Source organism: Vanellus vanellus (assembly GCF_965231255.1).
Source record: "Vanellus vanellus genome assembly, chromosome: 2".
NCBI classification, from domain to species: Eukaryota; Metazoa; Chordata; class Aves; order Charadriiformes; family Charadriidae; genus Vanellus; species Vanellus vanellus.
The window spans coordinates 10,806,123-10,828,855 of NC_138906.1; the positions used below are offsets into that span (position 1 = coordinate 10,806,123).

General features: G+C 45.8%; 1 protein-coding gene across 3 annotated transcripts in view; it reads left to right on the forward strand.

The window, feature by feature from the left end:
• DNAJB6 (DnaJ heat shock protein family (Hsp40) member B6) overlaps positions 1–22,733 on the forward strand; it is a 63,827-nt gene that overhangs the window by 33,219 nt on the left and 7,875 nt on the right. For 2 of the 3 annotated variants that reach the window (XM_082479338.1, XM_082479339.1), the window contains one exon: positions 20,801–21,253. In XM_082479338.1, coding sequence (XP_082335464.1) covers positions 20,801–21,114 — 314 coding nt within the window. In that variant the 3' untranslated portion in view covers positions 21,115–21,253. Of the gene's footprint in view, positions 1–20,800; positions 21,254–22,733 lie in introns of those variants that run through there. The other variant, XM_082479340.1, reaches the window with a different exon arrangement.

Here is a 22,733-nt window from a genome sequence, read left to right on the forward strand (position 1 = left end):
TGTCTCCACCTGTTTCAAAATGTAGAACACGGTGTTGTTTTTTTAACAACACTGTTCCTTATTCTTACATCCAGCTTCATTTTTACAGAAAATGAATCCTCATTCTATGTTTACTGTGGATCCAATTTAATTTATTCCTATTATGTATTATCTGTTTAGACTTTCTTAATTGTGCTGCTGAAATGAGTTTCTTCTCTATTGAAAAACATACTTATTAGGTTGCTCTCAAAACTTTTATGTTGTTCCTTACTAGTACATAATTTGCATGTATGTATGAAACCTACTCAATAGAAGTAATGGATCATCAAGGGCAGCAAATTTCCTTAAACTTCAATTTTGGCCAAAATAGCACAAAATAGTTTATAACAGAAAAAGTTCTTAATTCTAGTGAATGCTAGGCATAAAATGTGCAGTGGGATGAGGTAGCTTTCAGAGGCTGTTTGATTAAAATTACCAAAATACTATTTGCTCATACAGGAGGGATTAATTTTGAATGTGTAAGGACACCATCAAGTTTAAACTAAGCTTCCTCCAGTGGTTTGGAAAAACTAAGATGGAGTTTTTGAACCTGCTAAGTCACTTACTCTTTCATGCTCTGCCCCAAAGTTCATTGGTAGAATACAATAACTTTGTAATGCCTTTTCTTGGTGCAACCTCTTTGGTGTCTTGTGCATGGCGGTAACTTCAATACAACACACTGTAACACAAGTTTCTCTTCAGATTGCATGGCACCTACCTCTCTCGCTTGGCTTTACTGAAGAAGTTTGGGATTTTGCCTTAGAATGCTTCGGACTTCAAAATTGCTGAAGCGATTGTAGTTCTCAGTTCTTGCAAAACCTCCTCTGCTGCGGCTCACAGGCATTATTTTGTGGTATAAGTGACAAACTGCTCTGCAGAGTAAGCGTATGTAGCATTTGTAAGATGTATACTTTATCAGCTTGTGATTAATTGATTGACTGAGTCTTAGAATGCTGAAAACAAGATTGGAAAAGGCTTAAAAAAAAAAAAAAAAAAAAACAACCCTCACCATCACCTCTGAACAAGCCCAAGGGTTTTCTCTCTCTCTCTGTCAGTATTTGTGTTTGGCTGTCCTGTTTCCTTGGCTCCTTCAGTGTATTGGCGTTGGGTGTGAGTTTGTTCTCTGTATGTAGCTGTGCTTTTGTGTTTCAGAGCATCTCTGGGATGATCCAGTGATAAAGAAAGTTAGATCTTATTTTTGGAAACATGAGTTCTGTTCCTGAATTTGCTTCTGTTCGGTTTGAAAAGTGAGCTTGTTTCCTGCTTTGCCTTAGTATAATCTGTTGTGATTGTGACAGGATAGTGTTTACTTCCAAGACGGTGGCATTGCGAAACAAATGCAATGATGGATGATACTTATGGTCAGAGAACTTTTCAAAAGCACTCAATGCTAACGCAATACTTTAACTTAGTATTAGAATTCTTGTTAACGTTTTCATGAAAGATTTCAAAAGTGCTTTTGGAAAACCTGTCTCTTTGGTCGTGGTTTTTGGATGTCTCAGTATTTAGGCTTATTTTTAAGTCATGGTGTTCTCCCAAGGTAGATGCAATACAGACAATAATCTGCCATTCAGCAGTAACCTGGACTTTGAAACTTTACTTTTTTTTTTTTAACCTAAGAAAAGGAAGTTTGTTTGCACTGTCTGCTCCCTCTGGTCTTGTTTACTCTGGGACTGAATTGTGACTATAGACTTGCTTTATGTAGTACTCGACATAGACAGTTCGGGTTTTCTTGTTTTTGCTTGTCTTCAAGTGGTTGTCTTAAGTAAAAAGCCTTTTATCTTCTACCCGAAATGCTGAAATGGTCCTTGTGTTGCAATAGTGTTGGAATGAAGCAAATTTACTTTGTTAGTGTTACAAACTGTACTTTTTTGAATTCATCATTGTGGTGGGTTTACTGCTTGATCTGCTTTGGTTTTGGAAATACCTTGACTAGAGTTGGTTGTTGAGTGAAGCGTGCTACTGAAAAGATAGAGCAGCAGATGGGTGGTTTGTACTCTGCTACATAGGTCATGCATTCACAAAACAGTAAGCCTCACTTTTGACACGGTGCTGTAAGATTAAAGAAAAAAAAAAAAAAATTAAAAAGTTGTGACCATCTGAGCCATAACCCTGAACCTATGCAAGCTGACTGCTGATTCAAACTCATCAAAACTTCTCTGAAACGATGTTCTGGCAGACTTAGTGCTGGGTAAGTTGTTATCTTTCTTACAACAGCTGGTAGAAAGTTAATTGAAAACCCAGATGAGGACTGTATCCCCTCTCATGCTTACCATGTCGAACATACACGCAGTAGTTTGGATGTGATAGTGCCCAAATCTGAAAGCTATGAAGTCTTGGGGTGAGGTAAATTGCATTGGTGGCTGAAGTGCTAATTATCTTCCCAACAAAGGAAGCTAAAGACTTCCTGCCTCAGATGTCAGCTTTGAAATGTAATGGCGGGGATTAAAGTATATTTAATTGAGAAGATAAGTAAAAAGTTTTAATAAAAGGATGCTATTAAGTGGCATTGTCTCTTCAATTCTCTGGGTTTTTCAATAATGCTGGCTTTTGCAGCATAGTGTGTTCATTTTAAAAATCACTAAAAATAGATCCTTTTTCAGCGTGACTTAAAATTGACAATCAAGAAAATAGATTTTTGAGAGGCTTAAGGTAATAACTCTTACATTATAGGGCAACGCAAAGTTTTATCCTTTATATTGAATCACAAATGAGAGCTCTTTCAGGTATTCTTTTCAAGGCAGCCAACTTCCAATGAACTCCCTAAAAATAGAAAAACACCCACCCCTGTAGCTGCTGGTTTACTGGCCGTCAAAATAAAGCCGAATCCTTTCATACAATTAAATGTTAATTGTGAGAGAGATTAAATATTAACACCTAGTTTGTAAAGACCACAGTAAGGATGCTAGTCTTCTACGCTGTGTAACACACAACATGGTGCGTTGAGAAGGCTTCAACTCCTCCTTTTATCAACTGTTAAAAATCAAATATGAAATTTGCATTGTTTCTTATTTGTAAATTTATTTGAATGAGTTCCTAGTATGGGAGAGGAATCCAGCCTGGGTGACTGGTCATAGATTTCAAACTGTGGAACACGCATTCCTGATGCCCAGAAGAGAGAATCGTTTTCATAGACCATAGAGTGGTTTAGGTTGGAAGGGACCTTAAAGATCAAGTTCTGACCCCCCTGCCATGGGCAGGGACACCTCCCACTAGACCAGGTTGCTCAAAGCCCCGTCCAGCCTGGCCTTGAACACCTCCAGGGACGGGGCCTCAACAACCTCTCTGGGCAACCTGTTCTGGTGCCTTACCACCCATAAAGTGAAAAATTTCTTCCTAATATTTAATCTAAACCTACCCTCTTCCATCCATTTTGGTGATGTCTGTAAGGGAGTTGCTTGAAGCTGTTAAAGATGCAAACCAGCAGCTCTGGAAGAGGATTATTCTGCCTCAGATGCAGTCACAAGCTTGATTGAAATGTGTTCCAGGAGGGGACTTCACCTGGAAAAAAAATAAATCATAAGGTTGCAGAGGCTTTGACACATCTGGTGGAGATGCTGGGCAGATGCAGCAGCCTTTCGGTTTCCCTCCAGAAGTACTTGCCGTGTCTGTGTTAATTGTTGTAACTGATACATAGATGTTATCTCGTGTATTTATCACACATTTGCATAACTGTCACCATAGCCCCCCTTTTCCTAGGCGTGTAGCAGACTTTTTTCTAGGCACGTAGTTGGAGGCTGCCTTTTGCTCTGAGCAGCACAAAAGCCAGTACAGAAACTAAATCCGAATTTGTCATCCTGTTGCGATACTTGTCTTTCTCAGCAAAAGAGTACTGTGTCACGCTTATCTGAAAGGACACGTTCTGAACTATCAGTCTCTGTCATTCTTCTTCCGAAGGGAGAGACTATGGATGTTTTAAAATCGCTTTGGACTTTTCTATGAGAGTATTTTTGGAGGAAAATGGAGAAAACTCACATGGCCAAGGCTCAGCCTTCAGTCCAGTCTCTCTCAGCCTGAGTGGGAGGACTTAAGCCTTTCGTCTTCAGAGGACTTTGGCCAGGCTCTTCGTAGCAATACTGCCTCTCATCAGAAGGCACTTTAGTACTTTGATTTATTTGGACATGCCCTGTTAAGTAATCACTCAGACACGTCCCAGAATTAGTCTGCTAATCTTGATGTATACATTTCTTTCTACTGGGTGCTTACGGGAAATACGGGCAGGTCCTTATCACCGAGTGTACTGCACTTGGGCGTTATTCAGCTCGTCCATACCAACTGGGAGCTGGAAGTTCTGGTGAGCAGTAGAGAGCTAGAAGTTCACTTGAAGGTGTTGTGGATGCATCTGGTATTGCCTGCGAGCATGAGTAACGTTCACCGACCTCCTGCCCTCCGTCTTTGACTGACCTCCTGAATGAGTGCAAAGGGGTGGAAGATTTTTCTCTTGGGGAGATTCACTTTCTGAGTTAGGACAACCTCAAAAATGTTTTTTCTGTTAAATACCTCTAGTGCTACTTCCATCTTTTCTGGGCTTGGATGTTTTAGCCCCAAGAAGAAGGGTAAATCTTAACATCCTTGATAGGCACGGTGCTGCTTCTCAACATAACTTGCAGGGGATGAAACCAGTAAGGGAGAAGCAGGAAACCAACACAGCCTGTTTTGTGCTGTTGACATAAATTTCGAGGACTTTTTTCCTCATTTGGCCTTTGCTTTCCACATCAGGAAAACCTGATCACGAGTTAGCGCAGTGAATGCAGAAGCAGTGGGCATCTGCCCCTTCTCTGCCGGCCCGAGCTGTGTGCTGGTGCGGAGGCTGGTTTCCCTGCCAGCGCAGCCTGAGGGTGGCGTGCCAAATTCCAGTTGGATTAAAAAAAAAAATAAATGTGTGCACCACTAAGATAAAACTGTGCATATTAAAGGTCGCCTTGTTTGGAAGAAGGGTATAAACATTTGTATAAGGCTAGACAAATTCAAATGAGAAGATAAACATACATTTTTAACACATGGGTGATTAACTGTTGGAAGAACCTGCCAAGGGAAGTAGTTTCTCCAGCTTTCAGCGTCTTAAAAGAGTAGCTTTCTGAAAAAGATGTTTTAGTGAGAAGCGAGTGTTTGGGCTCTAGAGAGAAGTAGCGGAAACCCAGGAGCCTGGGGCGCGGGTTGAGATGGAACGTAGGACGCAGTGTTCCCTCAGGCCTTTCTTCATCGTCTGTGCCTCAGCTTCTTCCCTCCTTCTCCTGATGTGTTAACGTTAATGCACATGACATATTCTCTTCCCGTGGTTTTGAGATTGGGGGATGGTGTCGTGATGCAGCCGTATGAAGGATGGTTGGGACTGGTGCGGGGGCTGCCTTGCCTGCCGGGAGGTGCTGGGGAAGCAGGGCAGCTGGGAAGAGAGGACCCGACACGTGTATCTGGGGCACAGATAGTGTTGCCTGATGACTTGCCCGAAAGCATCCGGTTTGGGAAGTGTAAGTGCTGAGAGTGGACTTGATGTGGGAGAAGACATTCTGGATCTGTTAAAGGTAAGTAGTTGCTTTATTGTAGTGGACAAATTGGGTGTTTAGTGATGAGGAGGAAGAAGGGCGAGGGCTGCGATGACTGTCCCAGGGAATTTGCTTTGAAATTTGGATTACAGTGAGCTCTTGTACATCTCCTGTCTTACCAACAACAGGCTGCAGAGTTTGAGAGAGCCTAATTAATTTCAGGTCCTGAGATGAAGATTAGGAGGTCTCTTGGGAATGACTGTAATGTTATGACAAAGATTCATTGGGCAGAATGAGCTATTCATTTTCTTAAATGTGGGCAACATTTTAACGATGTAAAGGTTTTATTTTTAGCGCGTGTTAATTCTTACGTGGATAGCAATATGCTTGTTTTGAATTTTGAGTGACTACGATGAAAAAAGCTGTCTTTTTGTTAATTGGATCGTCTTTGGTAGTATGCTAAATGCCTAAGACTGCAATATGTCAGAAAAATATTTCTACAGGGAACAGCCAGAGAAGCGTCTCCTTGGGGCTCGTGTGCGTGAAAAAAGCTGCCTGTGGACGCTTACTTGGGTTTTGTGTATACCCAGAGCTGCATTTGTTAATCAAGCTTATTTCGAAGAGAAGCTTAAGGAAAAGCAAATTCCTGGAATTATAACTCTGCAGCATTTGGGTCGTATAACCATCAAACATTGCTTGGAACAAAACCAAAACGTAAACTCTTGCACGGCAAAGTCCTGGTATCTCTAAAATTTCTAATTTTCTGGGGAAGACACCCGTCTTGGAGAGTGCTGGAACTCCATAACTAAGTCTTAATTCTCCTATGGGCAAATCAACCGTATTTTAAGATCTAAATATCCAGCCCTTAAAATAGCTTCTGTGCAGCCTGCTTTCTGCACGAATAATAAAAGCTGTAAGGCTTTCGCCGTAGGGCGGAGTGAAAGCAGTGCGGCTTCACCAGCGTGGACACAGCTGTGCCGACAAGGAAACTTCTGAACGGAAAAGCAAACAAGTGTACGTGCCCTGCTGCCCTGCCCTCGCCTGGCTTAAAAGAAGTCTCAGGCAGAAATCTTTCTGTAGTTGGCAAAGTATATAGCCGGTGTGCACCCTGTCTGTGTTGACTGTTCGTCAGCAGAAACCCACCTCAAAGCTAGTTAGTTTTAAATGTATCCGAGCTGTAAGTTGGCAAAGCAAAAAGAATTATATCTTTTATCCATTTTTTCCAAGGGGCCTCAAAATTCTCGAGTCACATCCCATGTGGAACCTATGTGAGAGTTAGGAAATGCAATTCTGGTCTCTTGTGCATCTCCAGTCCCCTGATACGCGGCTGGAAGAGACATCACCAGGTGTTCTTAGGCGAAACAGCAATTTCTCAAGAGAATCAGGTAGAAAATGTCAAAGGAGACGATGGTTTTTACCACTGTGAAGTACGAAGAAAATTGTGTGCTTTACTATGCATATTCATATTTTTGAGCTCTTATATCGATGCCACCTACTACGATACGGTGTATAACTCGCAGCATCTGTTGCACGGACAGCTGTCTAAATAATTCCCAACGTATTTCTGAAACATTGGTAGTGACTCACTTTTGATCCCTCTTGCAATACTAGCCCGAAAGAATTGGAAGGTAGTCCTGTTTGAAAAGTTAAAAGAAAGTTGAGTAATTTGTCCTGAATCCTACCCATAGCAGTTTTGTAGCCATTAAGAATTTCCTTATTAACAAATATAACTCGGTCTTGAAAGGTGTCATAGAACAGAAGGTGAATTTTAAGTGCTTTCTAATGCAGTGAGTAACAGAAAAGATGCTTCTTGTGATCACTCCTTAAAACAAGAAGCTAAACTCAGGGAAATAAAACATTTTTCTGAGAAGACGCAGGTGTTTAAGCCTCCCTGCTCTTCTTGAGGAACAAAATCAAGAACAAAAGATTGATTACTCTTACGTGGTTTCCACTCTTCCCTCTCCTCTAGCACTTGCTCTGAGATCACGTGTGTGCTTTGCTCCCAAAATGTTTATAGAAGGAGATGACTACGTCCCTGGTAACCCCTTTTCGTTGAATAAATCAGGAAGCCGAGTGCGTGCTCCTGCTGTGTGCTCTCTTGCCGGGGAGGTGCTCGTTGCCCCGGATGGAATAGTTTCCAACAGTGGAAAGCCTTTTTTTACGAGAGCTGTTTGGCGGGGGGGGGGGGGGAGGATTTTCCCTTACACCTCCCCAGCTTCTCCCGAAACCGAAAGCCAACCCTTCATTCACGTCGGGACTCCAGATTCAGCTAATTGTTGTGTTTTCTGGGTGTGGCGGTAAAATTCCCCAAATTATCGGTGCCTCCGGTATTGAGTGTGGACCTGTAAGTGGCACAGAGCCGAGCTCGCAACTTGAAGTGCAGCTTTAATGTGGGTTAGATGAGACATTGCTAACGGAGGTCAAAGCCTCTCCAGTTTTCTATTTTTGTGACCGTTGTGGTCAATCTTCCCTTAAAATATAGGCCTGCCAAATTTTCACGTGAAATTGTGAGAGAGATGGAAGCTCTGAGGCGCTAGCTGAACTGTCAGCAATGTCCAGTACATTAGCGTTACAATGGTGTGGTTTTATTTATCGATTTGTCTTCTCAATAGAAGTTCAGTGCTTTGAGGGCTTCTGCTGACAGATTCCACCCCCTGGCAGGCGAACTGACTGCATTGTCTGCTGTCATTTTGTCTCCGGTCCACGACTCACTCTTGAGCAAGCGGCGTTTTCTTCAGTTATTAATTCTTTTACGTAGTATTTTAAAAAAAAATGACTGTAAACGGAGATCGTTTCTGCAGAGACACCAGGCGGTATCCAATACGGGGAGTTCAGGCGAGAGCAGGATTTTAATTGGAAAGTGATAAATGTTCTCAAAAGTGCGGAGTCTGGGATTTTTTATAAAGAGAGTCGCTGACTTGCGTGACGACAAATGTAGGTGAACGTCAGTCTTATCTGTTGTGCATCTGTTGTAGGTTTCCTTTCGATAGCACAGTGCTGACTGCAGCCTAAAGGCAGTTTCACATCTTCAGACTTAGTAAACCTCTTGGCAAGTGTTTCTGAGAAGACGTTGAGTTTGCTGCCGTTGAAGAGAGAGGTGGATTAGCTTTGCTGGATCCCGCGCTTTGGGGGCTGCTGGCGGTACAAAGTTGGCTTTGTAGTTAAACAGTTCGAAGCTCTGCAGTTTTGGTGAAGTGCTTTTAAAGTTTTTTAAATATTGATACCATGGTATAACGAGTCCGCTGACAAATAGTCACTTCAGTATTTAGAAGAGCTTTCATTGCTGTTACAGAATTTTAGGAGATGGGGGTATGTCCGAACACTGGGTGATTTTTGAGCAGAAGCTCGTTACGGCAACTTCAGGTGTTGAGTCGTTGTCCTGTCGTGCAGTTTCGGTGGATTCATCCCTTCCACGGGCACATCCACCTCTCCGCCAAGAGCTGGTGGGCACTCAGGTGCTCTTTGCTCCCTTCTGGAATGCGACGTGCTCCAATTTCTCTGCCTTTGTGGTAGCTTTTAAATACTCGTCCCCCCTCTTTTTCGCTTTGGCCCCAGAGATTGTGGTTGGAAACGGTTGTTGTTGTCCTTGGTGCTTCATCCCATGGATCTCACAGGTGTGTTTAAAGAGGAGAAGGTGGGATGACGCAGCTGCAGCAACATAGGATGGGAATGGGCATCACTCTGGCCATGGGCAGCTCTGGGGTGGCCTTCCCAGGAGACGTGTAGCCACGTTGAGTACACCAAACAGGTACTAATGTCACTGTTCGAACTCTCCTTCTCTTTCCCAAACTCACAAAGTTCTCTCTAAAAAGTTCCCTGTTCCCACTGGATCTCTGCAGATGCAGCGTATAAACTGACTGACGATACTGTTGCCAGGCACAAACAGAATTGTAAGTATTGTTATTGTTGGATCATAGTCCTGTTTCTGGTTTGGTGTTTGGTGTTTTTTTTATTGCGAAAATTTTAATTTCTCCATTTATTGGTTATTTTGGTCAGAACTTCAGTTTAAGCAGCGTACATGGAGCAATTTCTTTTTGTGTGTATATGTGTGTATGTATATATTTGTGTGTATACGTTTGTGTGTATGAACATTTAGTTACTGATAGGTCTTGGATTTTAAAAATTACTTGTTGTATTCCTAAAGTACGGCGGGTTTTAAGGCACAGGCTGAAGAGCTTGACTATGAGTGGGGAAAGAACAAGAGTGTTTGGAAACTGAGAATTCCCTGACGGATTGGGGCTGCTGAACAACAAAAAGTGGTACAGCTCGGGAGGTATAGGTTCCTAATTAAACACAGTATGTAGTCACAATTAGTACTGAACATCAACTTGAAACTCTTAGTTTTTTTCAAATTCAGACTCCTCATTAGTGTGTCAATATTGATGAACAGAACGCCAGCTAACGGCTTAGTGCTCTTCTTGTCTGGAAGGTGTCAAAAATAGGATTGGGTTTTGCGCTGAAGGTTCATAAAAACCTGTTGAGCTGTCAAAAGAGACCTCCTTCTCCTCTGTCGTTTACACGTGTCATTGTCAGGGCCAATTAGAAGGTGGTGGTCTCTGTACATCAGGAGCTCTGTACATCAGGGCTGTGCGCAGGCACTGGGAGCGGGGATTTGCTTGCCCTGGTCCCAGTGGTGTAAGAATGGATGAGGAAGGAATGACGCATCGTGGGGTGTAATTGGAGACAGGAGATACCTTTCTTTTTTGTAATGAATATGGGAAACCCCTATCGTCATATTTAAGGCTCAGGGTAGAAGGGAGACTGTTTTTCAAATGATTGACCTGAAAAGATGAGAACTTACAAACTGAGCAGGGGCAACGCAATATAAACCGTGGAGGTTGCTCTTACTGTCTCGTGTCTGTGAGATTTCAACAGTGCTAATAGCCATTTGATGAAAATATAAACTTGGTGATTCTGTGCTTTTGCCAAATTACTATGGAAGTGTTGACAAAACAGCCGGGGAAGTCATTCATCACATTTTTCTGAAGTCACTCATGAGATTCTTTTCTTTTGAAATTTAACAGCATGGCTTTTTGCTTTATATATATTTTTTTCTCTTATGGTCATCTGGATTTGCTGTACATTAAGGTTTTGAAGACTGGTTTAAAACTGATAATCAATGGAAAAATGTGTGACAAAATTGTATAATTTGCAAATTAGGGCTTGCTCAGAACTACTCTGCAGATGCTTCTTTTAGTGGGGCCACATGGAAGTATAAGACGACGTCTTGATACTTTAACTCATTGGTTTTTAAGAGTTATAAAGATGTGTTCGTTATGCAAGTAGAAGAGCACTTTTCCTCTGCTTGCTGTCTGAAGAGTTTCCTAATTAGAGGCCAGTTTTGATGGACCTGTCGGTGGTAACTCCTAGGAGGCCTGAAGGCAAGAAGCAGTTTTGTCTTTCGGGGCAGCGAAGGGGCCATTCCGTGTGGCAGTGGGAGGTGCTGGACCACGAGTGTGAGAGGTGTGAAGGTCCGTGGGGCTCTGCTGGGCACACGGAGGGAGGAAGTGCCAGTGGAAGGTGCCTGGTGTCTGGATACGTGATGGAGGACCAGGCCGGGCTGCATGTAGTTGCGCCGTGGATTTTTTTGTTTATTTGTTTGTTTTCATAGAATCATAGAATGGTTTAGGTTGGAAGGGACCTTGAAGATCATCGACTTCCAACCCCCTTGCCATAGGCAGGGACACCTCCCACTAGACCAGGTTGCCCAAGGCCACGTCCAGCCTGGCCTTGAACACCTCCAGGGATGGGGCCTCAACAGCCTCTCTGGGCAACCTGGGCCAGTGCCTCACCACCCTCAAAGTGGTAGTGAGTATTTTCCTCTAGTACTGAGTATTAAGTTGCATTGTAAAGGCCGGTTCTTTTTTTTTCTTCTTTTTTTTTCCCCTCAATGTGATTTTTGTTTTGTACTTCAAAATCCAATCTCAAACTTAAACATGCGCTGCGAGGCTTCCTCATGGTAGAGACGAAACCTGCAGGGATTTTTTTGCCTGAGGTTGAAGTATAGGCGAGGTGAAAAAACCTCTGAATATTGAACCCAGTCAAGTATTTTGATGTTGGTGATGCCAATTCTGGAGGAAGAGGGGCTGCGTAAGGGGGGGGGAGACAGTTACAGGGATCTGAGCCCCATCTCACCTTCATGTTGCGCAGGGAGTGTGTTGGGGGAGAACCCTCACGAGCAGAGGCCCCTGGTGCAACTTTTTAAGGGAGTCTGGCAGCAGCACTGCAACGGAGTGGCATACAGCCTGACTTGGAGGAAGCTGTGGTAGAGATCTGACGTGAACCTGAAGAGCGTAGAAAGCACCATCTTTTAAGGAATTTCAATGGCTGTTTAAAAATCAGGTCCATTTGTTCAAATTCTGAGCTTGAAGTCTTGCTAATTTGTATTTATGTATGTCAAGCTGTGAAGCTCATTCCTCGTTCTTTGCTTCCTTTCAGAATTCACGCAGAAATGAATAAAAGACCCCCGTGTGATAAAGTCTTTTAAAATTAATGAAATTCACTTTGAGCGGCAGCATGCAAACGGGGGTCATTTCTCTGCTTGCTGCAAACGGGGGGGTACGTGTTACCTCCTGCCATTTGCATTTCCCACAGCCCAAATCTTTTAAGATGAGAGCAGTTGGCGTAATCTATACGGATGCCCTGGCGTGCTTCGACAGAGGCAAAATAACTACTGCGACAGGCTGGAGGTGCTCAGCCGGCGCTTCTCTCTGGCCCCAAATTTAGCGTAGGGCCGTTCGTTGGGCTTTAAAAGATCTTCCTGAGTTTTGGCAGCGAGGCGGTAAATCCAGGCCCTCTCCGCAACTCCCCTATCTACGTCAGGCTGCAGAGCTCGGTGCCACCCGGTGTGGGCAAACAGGAGCGGCTGTAGCCATCGGTCCCCGTTAGCCGCTCTGGGGAACAGCACAGTGACATCTCCTTTCAAAGTACCCGTCTGCAGCGCCGCCGCAGTGAGCGGATGGTGTATACTCATTTAATTTGCCCAAATTGTTGCAGGTGTGGGGTGTCTTTGTGGTGAAACGTCATCGTCTTGAGTAGCTTGATGTGCTGGGAATGCCGGATTCGTGTTGGTACACGCTGGGCTGAATACAGGGATATAATGGGGTTCTCGGGCGTGTACGGGGGTGGCAGGTAAAATCCGGATGGCTAAAAAAAAATAAAAGAAAAAAAATGAAAAGGCTGAGGTTCCTAAGGGAGCTGCCGCGGGGCGGGGAGGTGAGCGGACCCGGCGTGGGGCTTTCCCTGCCCCTGCCCTGCGCCGCGGGGGTACGCGCTGGGCAGGACCAGCGGGAGCTGGCACCGGAGCAGCTGGATGCGAGGGCAAAAATAAAAAAGAGCCAAGTCCATGGCCAGCTTTTAAAAGCCAGGAGGGCAGAGGATTGCTATGTGCGTTGAGCAAAAAGTATCGAGCCCTGCCCTTTCCCAGACACTGGACGTGCTGCAGCCATGGCTCTCCCGGGACAGAAATAGCACCGCCGGAGTCGCTCCATCCGTCTCTGTCCTTTTTCCCAAATCCAATCCCCTCCCTCCAATCACTTCCCAGGACTTCACCCCCACCTGGGCCTGGAATCGTCCAAGTTATAAACTCGGTACGAGGTTTTGCGTGGGAGCGGGGAACAGACTGCGCTGGTGAGGGCAGAGCTGCGCAGCGGGAGGTGAGGTGGGACACGGCAGCCGGTTTCCGCGGAGGACGCGGCTCGGGAGCCGACAAGACCTTCAGTTTCTAACCAGCTGAGCACTGCGGGCACCGCTGCGGCCGCCTTACCTCCGTGCGTGTTGCAGGAGGGATGTCTCGGGCAGACATCAGATTGCTGCACCAGAGGAAACCCCTCTCGGTTGCACTGAGGAATGTGCAACTGCTCCGGAAGAAAAAAATGTTGCCGATAATTGGTGAAAGCCACTGATTTGTGTGAGACGACTCAAAACGTCGCCCTTCGCCCTGTGCTTTAGCTGCTACGTGTCAGTGGTGAGATAAACTGCCTTTACGGTTTGCAAAAGCTCTGCCCGTAGCAGCGGTGGTGCAGATGGGGCAGCTGCTCCGGCATTCCCCGGATGGTTTCTGAGTGATTTCAGGCTCTTTCGGCTTTCGAGACTACTTGCGTATTTTTTATCAGCAGATTTTAAAATGGCTGCTTTTTCTCCTAAGCATCACATCAAGTAGCAGGAGAGAGATTTTTAAAGGCTGTCACTGTCAAACTCAGACAGTGACATTTTTCCAAAGAGGGCTTGATGCAAATTTTAGTTTCTGGCGAGTCTGCCAAACCCGAGAGAGCACAGCCTGAAAGGGGGTTGTATAACTCCTGCTGGTAAGCGTCGCAGTATTAGTGTTTCCTGGCATTGAGAAACAAGTTTAAGAACAATTAATCAGAAGAACTTGCTCAACATAGCCTCCAGTGATGGCGAGGGAGTATTTTCTTGGCTGAGCGTGTTGCCTACAATCTCAGGAGCAGAGGGGGCGTGTGTGCACCTGCGGTTTTGTAAAATACCCCGGGCTTGCTATCTTAGGAGCATCCCTCGCACCCAACAGAAATTAAAAGGCCCTCTGATGATGTGGCAACTTTCGGAAAACAACTTGCAAGTTTGGTCCCCCAAATTAGACCACTTCTTCTCTGTTCTAGTAGAGTTACTTGGTCTCCTGGTGTTTTCTCTGTGCTATAATATATTAGATTTGGAGCTTTTAAGAGAAGAAACAAAAGAACCAGTTAATCTCCAGGGCAATCCAGGCCTTGTAGACAGGTCATTTCCATCTCCTCTAAAGTATGAGATTTCCCAGCAAATATCGGACTTGAGTCTCAGAAGAACGTTGGTATCTTCTGCTAAGGTAAATCTTAATACCGGAGCTGCTGTAACAGTGGAAATCGTATCAACAGATTACAAAGATCGTAGTGCTAGTGACTTCAGATAAGTGTATTTAAATGGGGATGGTTTTTTTTTTTTTTTTCTTTCTCTCTGGGTTGCTCCCTCGCTCACAGCTCGGCTCTCCCCGGCACCAGCAGATGCAGTTGAGTCATCAGAAACTCCAGTGCCCTCCGTAGGCGCAGGGTAAATTCCAAGTCCTTGTAATAGCAGGGGAGGGGGGAAAAGTCAGGCAAAGCTCTTTTCTTTTGCACTTTTGTTTTGCTGTCAGTCAGCATCAGCTCAGAGAAGTTCAGAGTTCCAGTTGAGTCCTCTCTAGAAGCAGCAATATGGTGTCCTGCTCTGAGCTTCGGAAAACACACCGCCTCTTAACTTTAAAGTCTCAGAGTATTAGAAAGACACTTTGGCCATCATCCAAGAAAGATTTGAATGCAGTAAGTTTCCTGCAAGCCGTCCTTGCACAACCAGCTCGCTGGAGCTTTAGCCGGGAGCCGTCTTGTGTCATTAGATGAAGCCAGGTGGCCCTCACCAGTTGTGTCTTCTCCTGATCCTGGTTACAGGAAGGGCTGCGTGTTCTTTGTGGCCTCGGGGAAATCTCCCTCTTTCGGTGCGCCTACTTTTTATTTCTTAATACTGGGGAAAATCCTGATTATATATAATTTTTTTTTTTTTTTTTTTTTTTTGTGAGGTGTGTAAGGTAATAGCACGCAAGCGGTAGGGCTGCCGTGCGGGAGCCGTGAAGGCTCAGCTTCCTCTCGCGCGGGAAGTGACATGGTAAATGTAAATAAGTGGTTTGATATCCTCAGGATGTTTACCCCGGTTTGTTCGGCACGTTTCTGTTAATTACTATCTTGCCATTAATTACGGCTGATTCCTGGTAGGATTTCAGTTCAATTCCAGGAGGTACACGGATGTTACTTAAATGTAGCACAAAATAATACTGTTAGCTCACGCGGGGCTGATCTTTTGTGAAGTGCTCCGTGACTTACCCGTCCCACCTCACCTGGAATTCCCGCTGCCTTTGTGTTTTTATTCCCGTGCGTTATCTCCATTTTTCAGGAGCGCACATGGACCCCTTCGGTGCAGCTGGTGGCTCCTCCAAAGTGCTCATCCAGTCCAAGAATTGTACTCACGGTTTGCCCGAAACATATGAAATCAATGAATTACCGAATAAATACGAGCTGGCAGCAACTTGTCTGATACCGTTGCCCCTCACGATAGGCAATATTGCCCTCTACTGGTTAATTACAGGGTGAAGGATCCATATTTTCCCCTTTCATGCAGCAGCACTTTGCTATGAGAAATTATTTTTCAGCCCCTCTTGCTTGGAGCAGAAGGCAGGTTTTGTTCCTCGTGCAACTTTTTAGGATGTTACAGCTCTCGATTGATTCCCCAGAAGCCGCTTTTCATTTGGGAGGACCTGGTGCACCCGACCACCAAACTTTAATTACTGTTTGTAAATGTTAGTAGTAATGCTGAATCCCTCATTTGCAGAATTAACCCTTAGAAATGTAACTTCTCCAAACTGGTTTTGCAAGTGAAAGACCTGCAAGGTTTTTTTTTGGTTGTTTTTTTTTTTTTTTTTTTTTTTAATTATTATTTGCATTAGTAGAATGAGACCTTTTGCTTAATGCTATTCTGGATGCTGACTCCGGCAGCCCCCGATAATTGCCCCTTTCCCTGCCCCGGCCGGGGCGGCTGCACGGTGAGCTGGATCCGGGCACTGAGCTGGGTTAAAAATAAGCTCGCAAAAAGAGCGTTATTTTTAACCCGGGTCAGTCCCCTGCTCGGGTTCACGGCGCGGCTGCCCGGGCTCTCACGTGGGTGTGCTGGCTCGGAGGCGCAGGAGACAGCAAGAAGGAGCCACGGGGGGAACCGAGGGCTCTTTAAAGCCGGAGCATCCCGAAAGCTGCTTTTCAAGTCGATATTCCAGCTCTGAACTCGGCCATGGACCTCTCCTCCATACCAGCTGTCCCCCTAAAAGCCTTTTCCGGGACACACATCGCTGCTGACAGAGCTCCGGCAATGTTTAAGCACTTTTAGGTGGTGATGCCCTGTGTGACTGACCTTTCCCAGAGTGAGTTTTTTCAAGTCTCATTTTTGGAAGCGGTGCAGCTAGCTGCTGGCTTTGTTCCCAGTCTGGCTTAAATGTTTCAAATATGTTTAAATATGTAGAACAAGAGAAAATAGTTGGTGCAAATTACATTTTTAGTTTTGCTCTGCAAGGTGTGCTAAGGACAGATGATCAGAGGAACGATCTGGCGGCTCATACCGTGCACAGCGCTGTCGTCGATTCAATGTTTGAATCTCAGCCGACGTGATGTTATGGCACTTAACCAATTTGTGGTGCCATCCTGCTCTCCTGCAACTCGTAACGGGGAAAAAGGTTGGAGAATTTTTGGGGGTCTATTTGTTGAACTAAACTTTGGCTTCGCTTTGGGGGAGATGGAAAACTGAACGACTGCTGGGTGATCGAGATGGACTTAATCCTTTCAGTACTTAGGGGGCTTATAGGAAAGATGGGGACAAACTTTTTAGCAGGGCTTGTTGTGATAGGACAAGGGGTAGTGGTTTTAAACTGAAAGAGAGTAGATTTAGACTAGAAATAAGGAAGAAATTTTTTATGCTGAGGGTGGTGAGACGCTGGCCTGGGTTGCCCAGAGAGGTGGTAGATGCCCCATCCCTGGAAACGTTCAAGGTCAGGATGGAGGGGGGCTCTGAGCAACCTGATCTAGTTGAAGATGTCCCCGCTCGTTGCAGGGGATTGGACTACAGGGCCTTTAAAGGCCCCTTCCAACCCAAACCATTCTATGATTCAGCTGCGAAATGTGCTGCCTGTGTCATGGTGGGGAGCAGCTCTGCATCCCCCCAGGGCTCCACTGTGGGGCGAAGGACAGATGGGAGCAGGTATGGGCAGCCCAGAAATAGGAAGCACAATTTATTCTTCTGGAGGACAACTGGGTAACCTTGTAGTCTAATCAAAGTTAATAAAGTATTTGACTTTAGCTGCCACTGTATTCTGTTTTGGGGCATGCAGAGGCAGCCCCCCTGGTGTGCCGATGCTTTCACAGCGTACCCCAAACAGCAGAATGATGGCGACGGCAGCTTAAGAGGCAATTTGCTTCCATTATAACACAGGTCAGCTGAGCTTAGCAAAAATGCTAATTACAAATCCTTGATGACAGGCTGTTAGGGACCTTATGAGGAACGGTTTAACACAAACTTCCAAAGGGATGCTTGTCCCCCGAGTCCAATGCTGAGGACTTGTGTTCTAGGTTTTAGCATAGATTGCCACCTCTTTTGGGGCAAACGGTGGGTTTGATCAAGTTTGCAAACAGCCCCTTCACCACTTCTCCTCAGCAGATGGTCTCTAAGCGCTCGTTGCATGCCGATTCCCACCCTTGGCCACGTGCCCTCTCCGCGCGCTTCAGCCACAGCTGCGTTGCGCTGATAAGCCCCAAAGAGGAGCAGCCTGGTCCTGTACCTCAGACTGGGCAGGCAGCGGGCAGGCAGGGCAGGCAGCAGGCAGGCAGCCTGGGGCTGCTGCAGGCAACGTGACGATGCAGGGCAAGGTCCAGCTTCGGGGGTTAGTTTTGGATCATTTTTGAAGGAAAGAGAAATATGCATCACGAGAACTGTGTCTGTGAGGGTGTTTTGTTGGTGCATCATCTTTCACGGAGCAGTTGAACTATGAAGCCCACTGGAGGAGGGCACGTGGATCTGAGGGGACAGTCCTTGCTCTGGGCCATTGGGAGAGGAGCTGCAGTCAGAGGACGCCCCAGGCAAAGCCTCGGAGAGGTGTGTTGTGACTTTTCACGGACAAAAAGTGGCGTAGTTGTGAGGACGTGTCCCAAAACTCACAGGAGGTGTGTAACTGACAGGTACCATAATATTCCAGAGTCAGAGCTGTGCTCGCGCCCTCGGGAGCTGAAGGCTAAAAGCTGCTCTGGAGAGCAGCTCTCATGGGGTTTGATAAAGCAGGACAGGCTCTCCCGCCTCTTCTCTAGATTGCAGCTGATTTAATTGGAAAGTTTGGAGTATGGAATGTCTTCCGTGCTTTTACATTCTAAGTTGGACTCAAGCTGCGGGTGGTCGCCGGGAGATCTTTCTGCGCCTTCGTTAGGTGCTGAGCGTTGTGGGGCTGGTGGCAGAGCTCCGCTCCCAGAGCAAAGGCGCTCTGCGGGAGCATCACCGCAAGCAGCAGGGGCAGGAGGCATCGGGGGCGAGAGGGGCAGCACGCAAGGATGCTGCGGGTCCGTCGCCAGGGAGGAGAAGCTTTATTTTGAATTCTTCCAGTGTTCAGCTGTGCCTTTCGCACCAGCTCAACTGGACTAAAGGTGTCGAGATCGCTCTCTAGCCTAGTTAGGAGTCATTTATTGGGGTGCGTGTAGGGCACCTGGTTTAATACTCAACTGCGTTAAGTGTTGGTGTGTCTGATTGGGGTGTCTCTGCGATGCGCACACGCACGCAGCTCCGAGAACGGCCTCAGCACATTTTCTGAGTCCTGCATCTGCTCGCCAATAGAGATTTTAAACCTGCAAGGCTTTGCACGTCAAGAAGAAAGCAACGCAGTTTGTGTTTCCACGGGGGTGGGGGGGATCGCCTATGTCTGCTGCACTATAATTTGTGAGGAAATGAACTCTCTTGACTGTTTTTTGTATGTGCGACTGGTGTACGTGGGTTTCCTGTGCTTTTTTTTTTTTTTTTTTTTTACTCCTGACATTTTATAGGCTTCACCTTTATAGCCCTGCTATCGTGCGACTGATACATGCTTCAGTACTGTTGCTATAGCTTGTAAAATCCTGTAGCCTCTTAGGGGAATTGCCAGCAATTCCGCATCTGGAGTTTTCTGAGCTTTTCCTTCCCCGCCGCCTCTCGTAGCTGAAGCACAGTACCCCGTGTGAGGGGGGGGGGAAAAAGCCGTCCTTGGTGTTATCATCGCTTGTGTGTTTTGTCTTGTTTGCTTGTGCCTTCCGAAGGGCGGGAGACTGCAGGGTAACAAAGCGTGAGCGTCATGCGGGGGCAATGGGGGTGTCTCAGCCTGGGAAAAGGGGTCCCCCGCGTGATGCCCACACACGGCGGGGAGGTGTGAGGCATGTCTTGGAGTCCTCTTCTCCTGCGAGGCCTCGGGTGCCGCGTTGCACTGTGAAATGACTTTTTAAACATACCTTGCCTCCTCTTCCTCATGCCCTCGGAAGCATCTCCCCGTGTACGATTCCAAGGTAAAGACAACGCAACCTGTTCTGTTTGAAAGTGTCGGTGCTTTGGTGCACACGACGAGCTGGGTATTACCGCTCTTGTTCCTTACTGCATACGTGGTGCTTTTTCCATCTTCAAAGCATTTTCCAGCCATGACCTAAGAGCACACGCATTAGCTGCGGGCACACGCCCCTCCCGAAGCAGCTGATGCTGGGCACATCCCGGGAAAAACTTCCAGAATGTGACACACCACTTTTGATGCAAATAAAACGACGCCATATTTCATCAGCTCTATTAAAAGTACTTAAGTAATTGAACTAATGAAACTTTAAAAAGTCTTTAAGAGACAAATGTGGTACACACCTTTCTTCTCACTTTTTTTTTTCCGTCTTATTTTCCCCGTTGAATGTTTTTGGCTTTTTTATTTGTTATCTTACTGTTTGCCTTTCAATGTGTGGTTTTACTGGTGTTTCTCTGTGTTACGGTAGCTGATTTCTCTACTTCGCAGCATTGGTAGTTACAGTTTCTGCAGCAAAGGAAAGTGTCATCTGCAAAATAGCATGAGTATGACTGGAACACCTCATCTTTCATGTTAATTTTTGCAAACATTGGGTTTTTATTTCCATTGTGTTCATTCGTCTTTGCTGTGCGTGCCTGCCTTGCCCCTGGACTGTGCTTACCTCTTCCATATTCAACCTCATTTCCCATCTTCGTGTGATCCTCACGCTTCTCTACCATCCTTCCAGCTGTGGATGTCCAACATGCGGCCCCTCTGAACCCACGTTGGCTTTGTTTCTCTCCCACCATCCCTGTAGCCAGCTGGGGTATTTATCCCTCCTTTCCCCGTAGCTTTTCCTTGAAGCGGGGCCAGCCCTTCCTAGGCAGACAGCCCAGGTTGAGGTGGGACGAGATGACATGCTCTGCAGGGGACAGAAATATCGTCCAGGGCCATGTGCCTGGGTCGCTCCCCTGCCTTTTGGGAAAAAGGAACCCGTGGCCCCAGAGCTGTCACACCCAGCTGACTTTTTTGGGTGGCTCTGGTCTGGTGAGAGGCCACTGATGGAGCTTTCTGCTGTGGACACTCCACGATCTGCAGATAGACAGGAGTATCCGTGAACTAACCACAGCCAAGGCAGTAGTTTTTGTGACGCCCAATTTCCAGCCCAGTTTGGGGTTTTTTTCTTCAGGCTAAATTTAAGCATTTTGGGTGGAGCTCACTTTTGTTGCACTTTTTGCTTTTTCAGGTGAGGCAGATGAAGAAGCCTTTGCGGAGGAGTGCAGACGGAGAGGACAACACGCTCTGCCTTTCCAGCCCACCAACCCGCGCCTGCTGAAGTCTCACAAGGCTGCCAGTTCCCCCAAATTTGCCTATCATTACAATAGCGATGAGGTGGAAGAACAAGATAGAAGCCGGGTTACAAGCAGCTTGGAGACCCCTTTTTATTTATCAGGTGTGCACAAGCATGTTGATGAGAAATGCGCAGAAAAGGATCCACCAGCTAGTCAAAAGCCAAAACCAAAAAGCCAAGCAAGAGGTGGTTGCTGTGTCTTGACTTAATGTTAGCTCCCCAGTAGATAATAAACGGCAGCTTGTGTGCCTCCATCCTGCGTTAGCTCTGCTCTTCAATTTAGTCTAAATTCACAAATGCCCCGGGGATATTCAGGGATCCAGGGCGAATGTTGTTATGCTGCTGAAGTGCCTCTGCTCTTTGTTCTTAAAAGTGAAGGCCTTTTAGACATTAACTAATCATAATGGTTTTGCACATTCATTTACTTAAATTGTGCTTCGCTTCCCTGCCGAAGGAGAAGTTCAGCAACTTGATATTATTTCTGGAAGCTGCAATTTTAGGCACCTAAATTCTAGTAGAGAGGGCCGAGACTGTTCAGGCGAATGCGGAAGCGTGGCAATTCTCCTGGTTATTTTTGGAAGTAATTAGTCCTTTGATACCTTTCCTGTCTATAATGTTTCAGCAATGTAGTCCAGAGGCTATCTTGGACAACAAAGTCCTCGTAACTACTTGATTTAATTTGAACCTGTGGTCAAAGATCTTCCAGGACTGCCAGGACAGGTTTTTTCTGAAGCATGAAGAAGTCTTTCTACTTGGATGCCCGAAGCAAGGGCCCTTCTCAGTAGTGCCGAATTTGGTGAAGTGCTGGGAAGCGTGAGCCTATGATGCTCCTCAGGCTAAGCGCAGCACACGAAAAACGTGCGCTGTACCCCAAAACACACGCTCACGTACTCCCAGTGCTATACCAACTTCTGCTGCGTTTATGAGCCTTTAGATCTAATGCCGTCTTCTGTACAGAAGACCTAAAGATATCATGTGGGAGGACAGCTTGAAAAAATAGAAACAGTCAGACAAACGTCTTCCTGATCAGTCGCTGCAAGTTTTGCGTCTTTAGGGATGACTAAGTTGAATTTTTTTCTTTAAAAAAAAAAAAATCCAAAAGTTTAAAATTTCTCTACAGAAGCCTGAATGTAACCTCTGGGCTGATGTCCCGAAATCTCCCAGGCAAGGGTTACGGGTTTTGTCTCCTGTGTCTGTAGCCAGCAAAACAAAAGCTTGGCTCCGTGTTTGGAGACTCTGCAATCATTACAATACTTGTGATGGTTTCCAAAGAGCATCTGAGCTTGACATGCACCTCGCAATTTTTGGAGCGATTTTTAAGATTGCCTAGGACTTTTTTTGCTGTGAATTTATTTAGACTCCAAGACGCACAAGTTTGCAATTAAAATGAATTTCCAGAAGTATTTGTGCAATCACAAAATCCTCTTTCCTGCCAGTAGATTGTGAATTGCCAAAAAAGATTCAGGGTGAAAACTTGATTGCAGTAAGACTGAGATTTTACTGTTGCTTTAAATATTTTGCCTGCTGTTCCTCTGATGGACAGGGCTGCTGAAGGAGTGGTCGAGTCAGTCATAAAAACCTACGTGAGTGTCTTAATCCCTCCCTGGGAAGTTTGTGCACGAGCCCTGGCCAGTAACGCCGTTCTCCTTCATGGGTGTTCACCTCTGCCGACTGCCTTGCCCAGCAAGCAGGCTTCACCAGCGCAGCTCTGTAATTATATAGACCACTTATTTGGCTCCCGCTTGGCTTCTCATTGATCACTGCAACAGCTGCCGTGCTTCCACGGGCCAGCGTTGGGAAAGAATAGCATCTTTTTCTGCCTTGGTCC